Source organism: Lonchura striata, chromosome Z (assembly GCF_050655825.1).
Source record: "Lonchura striata isolate lonStrDom1 chromosome Z, ASM5065582v1, whole genome shotgun sequence".
Taxonomy (NCBI): Eukaryota; Metazoa; Chordata; class Aves; order Passeriformes; family Estrildidae; genus Lonchura; species Lonchura striata.
Window position 1 is genome coordinate 47,244,619 of NC_140740.1, and position 10,427 is coordinate 47,255,045.

General features: G+C 45.7%; 1 protein-coding gene across 10 annotated transcripts in view; it reads left to right on the forward strand.

The window, feature by feature from the left end:
* The first annotated feature begins 9,474 nt into the window (after positions 1-9,474).
* UNC13B (unc-13 homolog B) overlaps positions 9,475-10,427 on the forward strand; it is a 206,414-nt gene continuing 205,461 nt past the window's right edge. For 7 of the 10 annotated variants that reach the window (XM_085566061.1, XM_085566062.1, XM_085566063.1 and 4 more), the window contains exon 1: positions 9,797-10,427. In XM_085566061.1, coding sequence (XP_085422187.1) covers positions 10,109-10,427 — 319 coding nt within the window. In that variant the 5' untranslated portion in view covers positions 9,797-10,108. Of the gene's footprint in view, positions 9,603-9,796 lie in introns of those variants that run through there. The other 3 variants (XM_085566067.1, XM_077790533.2, XM_021554690.3) reach the window with 1 other exon arrangement.

Below are 10,427 nucleotides of genomic sequence, written 5' to 3' on the forward strand. Positions count from 1 at the left end.
AACACACACCCAAAGCACTAGAAAAGTTCTGCCCTTCCTTACAGAAAGATGAGACATGGTATAGTTGCCAGCTTCCCCATCCCCACATTCAGATGTAATCAGTACTAAAACTTAGTGCCCATGAGATTGGCTTCATAGCATCCTGCAGTTATATGTTTTGGTCTGTGAAAACTCACTCTTCCAGCATGGAATTGGTGAGGCCACAGGGTGAAACTTCCACTCAATGACACCAGAACTGGGCAGTTTTCTGGTAAATCCTCAAATTACAAGCAACCGTCAAGAAAAAAAATTAGGTTCAACCTACAAGGCTCCTGGATATCTCCAGCCACTCAAACATCCAGATCCTGCAGGGAAACATATTTAAACATTTTATTGCTTCTTGGTGTTGTCTTAGCAGATCTTTGCACAAAAAAAGCAGAACTCAGACTGCTCACTAGTTTGATGGGAGACCTCTAGAGAAATTTGTCTACCTTATGGGAAGGTGTATTTAGGTAGGGATACTTTTCTTTTACATCTCTGTTGTCTCTGTAGGGTACCCTAATGCCAGAATATCAATGACTTTCTTGCAGTCAGGATTGTGATAGATCCTGCCTGCTGCCATCAGCCTGAGGAACTGGGTCTTCCCCTGTGGATGTGTCAGCCAAGGCTTGGCTTTAAGGAACTCCTGGATGCAGAATACAGCACCAGTGTCACCATATGGGAACGGGAAGTGATAGGTGGCTGGATGAGAGCTGCAGACTAGAGGGGAACTGCTGGGTGTGGGAAGAGGCAGACAAAGGATAAAAGTCCTATGATAGAAGCAAAAATTGCTTTATCTGGCGTCTTTGTGAGACATCAGCATTTTTGTATGACACAAATATTTCACAGTAGATAAATGGCTGGCAATTAAGGATAAAAAGGCAGGGGAAAATTATGGTATCGGACTAAAATTTCCTGCATTTTGGATGCTGATTTTCTCAGGCTTGTGTAGTCACAACTCACCATTTTTCCAAGCAGAATTTTCTGTGTTAATGCATGCAGCTCTAAACATGAAAGCAAACAACATCTGGAAGCAAACTACTTATGACGAGTGCCATTAAGAATTTCAATTTGGAAACCACAAAATGATCCCCAGCACATGTAAATGACTCTGCCAATCTGTTTCTTTCCTACCCACTAAGCATGACAATGACACTATGTTTCCTTTCCTGGTTGGGGGTCTTGCTGCTTACCTCGGGTTTATGAGCAGCCTTGAATCAGCACCTCCCCAACAGAGAGATGGCCGGAGGACACCTACTACCATAGGCACTACACTGCCACACAGGCAATACCATCCTAAAGGAAAGCTGTGTAAAGTGAAATATTCACAGAACCACATAATCCAGATAACCCCACTGCTATGGGCAGGAGGAACACCTTTCACCAGACCAGGTCGTTCCATCCAACCTGGCCTTGAACACTTCCAGAGATGGGACATGCATAATTTCTCTAGGTAACTTGTGCCTTACCACCCTCACAGTAAAGAATTTCTTTGTTATATATAATCCAAACCCACCCTCTTTTAGTTTGAAGCCATTCCCCTTTGTCCTGTTACTGCATGCCCTTGTGAAAAATACCTCTCCATTGTTCATGTCGACTCCCTTAAAGTACTTGAAGGCCTCAATAAGGTCACTCCTAAGCTTTTTCTTTTCCAGGCTGAGCAATTCCAGTTCTCTCAGCCTTTCCTCACAGCAGAGGTGCTCCCTCCCTCTGATGATCTTGGTGGCCTCCTCTGGGCTGACTCCATTGGGTCCCTGTCTCTCCCGTGCTGGGAGCCCAGGGCTGGATGCAGTGCTCCAGGTGGGTCTCAGCAGAGCAGAGCAGAGGGGCAGAATCCCCTCCCTCCCCTGCTGCCCACGGGGCTCTGGATGCAGCCCAGGACACGTTTGGCTCTCTGGGCTGTGAGTGCCATGGCCGGGCCATGTGCAGCCTCTCACCCACAGCACCCCCAAGCCCTTCTGGGCAGGGCTGCTCTTGGTTTGTTCATTCCACAGCTTGTGCTGATGCCCCAAGCTCTGGCAGCATTTAGTCTCCCACTGGAAATAAAAACAGCCTAGATAATGACTAGAAATCCTAAAACCATCAAATAATTTAGAGACAGGCTCCCTAAGGAAGAGTAATGGAATATCCAAATGGTTACCTAATCACAGTCTAATTACCCAACTGGATTTTGGCCAGGCTGCTGAGACTAAGAGTAGTACCCTAAGGAAAGGGTTTTAGGGTCTCTGATGAGTGCACACACTTGGGATCCTGGCTCTGTACACTTCGCAGGAATTGTAGAGAGGCAGAAAGCATGCCTGGTACTGACAAAAGTCACTCTGGGCAAAGCAAATTATATTGCAGATAGGTTACTCCTTCACAGCCTCATACTTTTAGAAATTAGACAGCAACCTCTGCATTCCAGCAGCTCTTTGACTCCCCAGCAATTAACTGGCAGGGGCAGCTTTAGGTTAAGATGGTGGACCAAGGCTTAACCTTCTGCTAGGTATCCCTGTCATGATCCTATCAAATTATATCGATGGATGTCACTACAGACTGTGTGGCTTCAGTGCCCAGATTTGAGAAACTTCAAAGATGAGGAAAGGGAAGGGCATCTCAGCAGACTGGGAAACCTTGTTTCCCATAGGTGATGGGAGGCTAGACTGAGCAGCTCTCCAATCCCTCCTCCATTACTCTGCTTTTTACTGTGGCATGTGACCTCATCTCAATGGCATTACTGTGTTGCTGCCTTTTCCTCCAGGATTGTTTTACATTTGTCTGTGTCCCTTTCCTCAGTGAGAATCATTAGGTTCTTGCACAAGGCAAGACCTGGCAAACTCAAGCCAGTTAAAGGTTTTTCTTGCATGCATTTTCTGACTGTAGGCTCTGAAAGAAGATTCAGCTGAGCCCTTCTCAGGCAGATGGGAAGAGATGAGGAAGAAGAGAAGCCGGGAGGGAAATGACAGCCCTGGAATCAAGCAGGTGCTTTTCAGAGTAGAGATGGGAGCTGAGGGTGTTGGTGGCCCCTGCTCCTTCCCTTTGAGTGGGTTTAGACAAGTCTCACAGACTGGCTGAGGGATGGCTGTGGAGTCATGGTGTATTGCAGAGGCATTGCAGTGAGGATCAGGACAGCCCCATCACCCCACAGTTATAACCCAGTTTATTCTTCAGCTTTCACAGTTTCCTGCAAAGGCCAACCATGACTGTGGCAGGATCCTTGCAGACCCCTTATCACAGTGCTGATGTTTAAACACCCTATCTGTCCCAGGCTATTCCTTTCCAACCTTCGCTGATTTTCCTAAGCAACTTTATGTAACCAGCTGGGCTAGATTTCCATGAGTGCAGAGCAAAGGCTAATTGACCTTGTTTGTTGTTTTATGATACAGAAGAAAGTTGGAAGAGCAGTACTTTACTTTTTTTTTTTAAATTACATTTTTTTTCTTTTTATCCTTGGCTTTTGAAAGAGACTCAAAGAATTAATGAATGATGTCCATTCTTATTGCAACATAAAATTATAATATCCAGCCCAAGAAACATGAGAAATTTGGGATTGTTATCTACAGTTTTGAATTTTGCTTCTTTATTTGCATTTTATCAACTTATTTCATTTGGAGATGCGAAATAGTCCCCAGTGATATCTAGCCTGTTCATGGTGCTTCTCAAGGGAAGATTTCAAGAGGATCCTCTATTTCAGTTGTTCTTTCAAAACTCACTCTCTCAGACCTGCCATCAGAGATAGAAGGTGAAGTTCAGGAACAGGGTAATAAAGAGTTATGGTCCATAAAACAACTTTCAGGCTGTAATGCTGCATGTTTTGTGACTTATCTTTACCTGCAGTTTGTTCTGTTATTAAGGGAACCGTGCCCCATAGTTGCCAGGCACACTGTATTGTGGACACAGGTATGTAAAATCTGAAGAGTCCTCAATTTTTATTTTTTGTTGTTGAGAAAAGGAGCTTTGAGGGATAAATGGGAAAAAATTACAATATAGACAGTGAGATATTTCTTTACCATTTGTTATTGCTTGTCTTACACTGCAGCAATCAGCAGCACAATGGCACTGGTGAGACCACACCTTCTCTCCTGTGTCCAGTTCTGGGCCCTTCAATACAGGAGAAACTTTGAGGTGCTGGAGTGGGTCCAGCTGGAGCTGGGAAAGGGTCTGGAATCTGAGGAGGAGTGCATGAAGGAGCTGGGGGTGTTTAGCCTAGAGAAAATGAGGCTCACAGGTATTAAGAGTGGTATTTCTCTGACAGTGACCTGAAAGGAGGGTGTAGCCACGTGGGGGGTAGTCTCTTCTCCCTACACCCAGGGACAGGATGAGTGAACATAGTCTCAAACTCTTTGACAAAAGGTTTAGGTTGGACATTTGGAGGAATTCCTTCACAGAAGAGGAGATTAAATACTGGAATGGGCTCCCCAGGCAGGTGGTGGAGTCACTGTCCTTAGACGTGTTTAAGGAAAGCCCTTTGTGCCATGGGCTGGTTGACACAGTGGTGTTATGCCATAGGCTGGACTTGATGATCTCAGAAGTCTTTTCCAGCCTAATTGATTTAATGATTCTGTGATACCTGCTTTTAGGAAAGCAGCAATAATGGCACTGTGCATGCTGGCTAGGTGAGGGATCACTGGCAAACAGCATCAATCCTAGCATTGCTTGGTTAGATCCCAGGGAATTATCCCTTTTGGGATCTCTACTTCGCTTTGCTGCTCACTTCTTGGACAAACAAAGACCAACACTTCATGTGTGTAGCTCTGGGTGTAATCTGCAGTATAACCCTACTGTATTGCTCAAGGAAAACTGCCTCAACATGAACGAGAAATGCCATGTCTGGGATGCTTGGGATAATTGTATGAGAAATGAATTCAGTTCTATCAACTTCGTCATGAGCAGTTGAAAGACTTTTCTGCAGAGCAGCTGTAATTGAAAGATCAGTTCCCATGGAAGCTGCTCTCTTGTAGAGGGTTTTTTCCCCTGAGATGAAAGGACCCCTCTTGCCTCTTCAGCCTTTTGAGTACGCATTTGTAATCTAAATCTGGCAGGTCTTTTTGTGCTGTTTTAAATGGTTATGCAGTGACAGTGTCCATGCATCTCATCATCCCTAATGTATTTATAATTAGGACACCCTTTGATACCTCCTTCCCTAAAGAATTACCCCTAACTCCCTTTTGTGCATGGAGAAGGCACAAAAACTGAAGCCTACCCAAGTGGTCATGCTGTGCATGGAGGAAAGCTAAATGGCTGCAGAGAGTTCCTGAGCATGCCAAAAGGAAAGGTTCAGTACAGGGATTTTAGTGGTGGGCTGGACAGGACACTTGGAGGGGCTCTGCTTCAAGAGGAAATTAAAATTAAGCCACTGATTAAATGCCTCAAATTTCCAGACTACTGTCACTTTCAATGTCATCAATCTTTAGGAAAGTACAAGACTGCGACACTGAAAAGAGGATGTTCCAAGTTGCAGCCCAAAGTTTGGCTGCTTGTTTCGTGGGGGCTGATGTCATGTCCACCTGGCTACAGGTGCAGAAGTGCTATCCATTCCCCAAGCTTTAAATTTTTTTAACATTTTTGAATGTTCAAAGCCACACTATAGTTCATGTATAATTGAGAGGATGGCTGGCTGCCTCCCTGTACATTTCAGTGCATGCATATGGTGATTTTTAGCTAGTGCACAGACTATAGGCTGTAATCCATTCCAGAGAATACTGCATTTCAAGATGTTATTCAAATACATATTGCACACAGGTAAAACATAATACAGGGTTGTAAAAGAGATCATGTTGTCCCCTAGTGGTTGTGCAAATATTACATTTTATTAATAAAGAAATTTATCAGAAATACCTGTGAAAGCCGTTTCAGTAACTTGTTATTTTACAGCCAAATAAATCTGAGGGCTGCCTCCCAATATCAGAATATCAATCTACCGCTTAGTCTATATTCAGTACTAAATTCCTGCCAAATGTCATAGGGTAAATTAAAAGCTTTTTTTTTTTCCTTATCTTTAGAGCTTAGCCCCAAAAACCAGGTCTGAGATGGTTTTTTTTGTCAGTTGCATAACAGTAAAAATGGTTTAAGAGATCTAAACACTTTCATTTAAAATAAAACCCATGCGGGTTTGCTACACACTAACTTTCAGCTTGAGCCATTCTCTAACAATAAATACAAACCTCAAAAAATGCAGAACAATAAGAGAAGAAGTAAAAACACAGTTTATGTAGACTGCAAATATAACTATAATATTGCTCTCTGAACAGGGAGAGTAGAGCAAATAGGCAGATACAAAACAGCTGGTAAGCTGCAGTGACTGGAGTATCACCCATTTATTACTTTCCTATTCAACAGCAGGTGAACTGAGACCAATGGCTGGGGTCTGAGTAGCCAGAGAAAATTAACTCTTACTCTTCAGGGAGTAAAAAAATCAGGTGTCACTTTGGAATTGACAGTAATGACTCTGTTTTGTGTTTGCAGAGTACCTTTTGTTGTTCAGGAAGAAAGATATTCTCAGTGTGTATGGAAGTTACTGTAGTATGCTCGCTGCACTGTGTTCTTCCTCCTTAATTCAGCAGGAGTCTTCAATTAAAAAAAAAGTACACTGCTGATGGAGTGTGCTGCCTGTGCTACCAGAACACACAGTCAGCTACACAATTTAGATTTGGTCTGCTGCAACAGGTTTTAGGGCTTTGCTTCTAGTTAAGCATTTGTGAACTTGGCATTCCCTTTTGTGTATTTTTAGAAACAAACTTGGAAAGATTAGTCATATTTAATAGCTTGAGAACAGCACAGAACTTGGGGTTTTTTTACCCCTCTTTCTACTGCAGCTTTTCTATCTCTAAGCTGTTTTTTGTATTTATGACAACAATGTCCAGAGGAAGAACTAAAAACAATAGCAGAGCAAGATCCACCGGGGAGTGTCACTTCAGCTAGGAAAACATAAGGAAGTTGATTTCAAAGAGTAAGCATTATTTAGAAGAAGGTAACTCTACCTTGCAGAAGTTTTGCAGCAATGACTTTATCTTTCTTCCAGCCCATCTGAGATGGAAAGGAGAGGAGGGATAGACAGACACACAAGTACAAATTATTTCTTTTGATTAGATGAAGTCTGGTAAAACATTTGCGTCTAATTAGACCTCAGAACTGCAGGGAAATCATAACAGCTGTGATAACCTCAGTGTTCACTGTTACTGTTGGTGGTAAGAGATCACATTGTAGGTACAAGACACTTACTTAATTGCCACACTTGCTAATAATGCATTACTATGATTTTAAAATGCATATGACATAATCTGCTCTTGATGAGATAATTTTCCTATTCTGGTAGCATTTACAAGCTGTGGGCAAGATAGGGACTTGCTGTACCAGGTGCTGTGTGATGCAGTCTGTGACAATTATGGCCTGAAATGTTTTAATTTTTAAATTAGGACAGGCAGAGCAATGGGGCCCAGTAAAGGGAGGAGAGCAGTCATGATGAGATTGTGTGGTTGTGGCAGAAATTAGCTAATGCACAGTTCAAAGGATTTTGTTTGCAACAAGGTTGCAAAGAAGACAGGAAAGGAAAGGCATCAGAGTAGCTCAGTGACCCCTGAGCAAACCCTTTTGCTGTTGAACAGCTCTGAGGCTCTGAAGAAATACAAAAGAGCAATAAGAGATCTGAAAAGGCCAGGGACATGATACTATAGCCTCAGACACATGGGAGGTAAATAATAATGGACTTTGCAAAGCGAAACACTAACTTCCCTTCAAGTTAACTGGAAAGTCAGAGGGATGCCCAGCTCATAGGTGGGGCAGGCTTGGATGATGTACTGCCACAATGCAGAGTCTGCTGCGCTGGAACTCTTACTCAGTCTGCTGCTGCTGCTACATGTGATGAACACATAGAGAAGCAAAGCAGAGCTTTTGAGGAGTCTAGCAGCATTTCAGCAGCACTAAAGCCACTTCAGGGTCAAGAAGAGATTTCTTCCCTGGCTGCCTCAGTGCTGGCATTTGCAGCTCCCTGCACTGACAATTCCCATGCACACTGCTAAGTGGAAGTGTTCCCAGTCCCTTGAGTCTGCTTTTGGTAACACCCTTAGTGCACAGTCTGGGTGATTGTTTGCAGGAATATCATAATTTATCCTTACAAATGGTTCCTCTGGGTATCTCAGAGATATGTATGTTTTTGACACATTCCCTTCACTGATGCAGTTCTGGGCAGCAAACATAAAGGCAGAAAAATCTGCTGCGCAGAAATTAAATCTCCCTTGTCTAGGTGTGAACTTTGGGAAGGTTAGTTGTTTTTTGAAACACGCAAGCAGGAGTCTTGTCCTTCACACTCTCTGCAGACTTTGGGGTTTTAAATATTAACAGAATAGCAATCCCATTATATGACATTTTGCTATTGAGTTTCAGTTTCAGAAATTATTTGCTAGATCTTCTGTTTGGAACGAGAAGCACATTCTGCAGTGTTGTGGCTATTTATAGTTTGGGATGAAGCAGCCTCTAAAAGCATTAGAGGCAACCAGAGAAAACTACTAGAACTGGGCTCAAGGGAAACCATCTCAGGAGGTTATTTCTGCAACAGGCAGCTGACCTGTGAATTGCTCAATCAGAAGATGAGGATGCAAATTTTGGAGGTGTCAGAGATAGACTAGATAAGCAGAAAGATGTACTGGGTATAACCAGCCACACAAACACGAGGGTTCTGGAAATCCTCAGAGGTGGTTGGCCATTGTAGCTGGAAGGGTACTGAAAGAGAGCTTTAGGACATAGTAATCACTTCTGCTTGTCCTGCTTTTCCCTAAGTGTTGGCTTGTTTTTTTCCACATGGGGGAATACAGACAGCTGTTGCTGTGCTTCAGTTGAGATTCTTCATTGTCAGCTGAGTTTCTTCATCAGCAATGGAGATGGGGAAGGGCCTTGAGGGGAAGCCATATGAGGAGTGGCTGAGGCCACTTGTTTATCCTGGAGGAGAGTGAGGGGAGACCTCAGAACAGTTTACTTCTTCCTCAGAAGGGGAAGCAGAAGGGCAGGCACTGATCTCTTCTTTCCAGTGATCAGTGACAGGACCTGAGAGAATGGCCTGAAGTTGTGTCAGGGGAGGTTTTGGTTGGATTTTGGGATGAAGTTCTTCACCTAGAGGGTGGTTGGGCACTGGAACAGGCTCCCCAGGGAAGTGGTCACAGCACCAAGTCTGACAGAGTTCAAAACGCATTTGAACAATGCTCTCAGGCACACGGTGGGATTTTTGGGTTGAGCTGTGCATGGCCAGGGGCTGGACGCGATGATCCCTGAGGGTCCCTCTCAACACATTCCATAATTCTTACGCTAGCACACCAGAACCTGTGAGAGCACTCCAGCGAAAACACATACAGGGCGTTCCTCCTCCACCGAGCACCCTCACCTTTCGGGAGTGAAACAAAAGCCTGACAAGAAGACAAGCTAAGCACAAAGCCCCGAGCGCAGCCGGCCGGCCCGCCGCGGGCTCCCCCTGCCGCGTCCGTCGTCACTCGGCCCTGCCCGGCGGGACGGCCCCGCCCCGGCTGAGGCGCCGCCGCCGCCCGGTGTCCGCGGGGCGGCATGAGGAGAGCCGGGGGCGGCTGCCGGGGCCGCCATGTCGCTGCTCTGCGTGCGAGGTGAGCGGGGCGGCGGCGGAGGGGGGGACACGCCTGGGCAGGGCTTGGCTTTGTCCTGGGCGAAGTGGGTTTCAGCCTCCCTGAAGCGGGGACGGGCGTGCCGGTGCCTCCCTGCTGAGCCGCGGGTGGCCGCGGCCGGGCCTCCAGCTGCGCTCCTGGGCCGGAGGTGCCGCATGGCGAGGCAGCAGGTGCGGCTCAGGAGCGGCGGTCCCGGCCGGGGAGGTCCGGAGCCTCGGGAGGAGCCGTGGCTGACTTTGGGAGTTGGCTCGGACACGAGTTGAATCGCCCAGTGAACGGCGCGGGCAGGAAGCAGCCCGCTGTCACTCCGTATACTCGCCTTAGAGCGTGCATTGTTATTTCACATACATTCCTAATTACCTCCTCATCCTGCTATCGAGCCTCGTCCGCTTGATGAACAGGTTGCGGGAAGCCGGCTTTTTCTCTGCGCAGTGGATTATAGTGCTGTCTCCGGTTTCCCATTTCTTGCTGCCTTGTGCTAAAAAATAATGATAAAGAAATCCGTGGGGGAAACCATCTGCCAGGGCTCACGCTACTGGGACGTGTCTCGCTGCACTGAGCGCCGCGGTCACAGGGCGTCCCCGAGCCGTGCCCTGCGGCTTAAAAGTGTAGTTTTAATGTTCTCAGCTCCTTTGCCAGGAACGGTAAAAAACCTGGCGCTGCTAGCAGTTCAGCTCTTCTGTCACACACACGGGTTATTGATAACAGCTCCTTTTATCCTGCTGTTCCTCACTCTTTTGAATCAAAAGTCCTGTGTCGGTGATGGTGTAAGATGTCCAACAGAACGTCTTGAGATGTGTTCTTTTG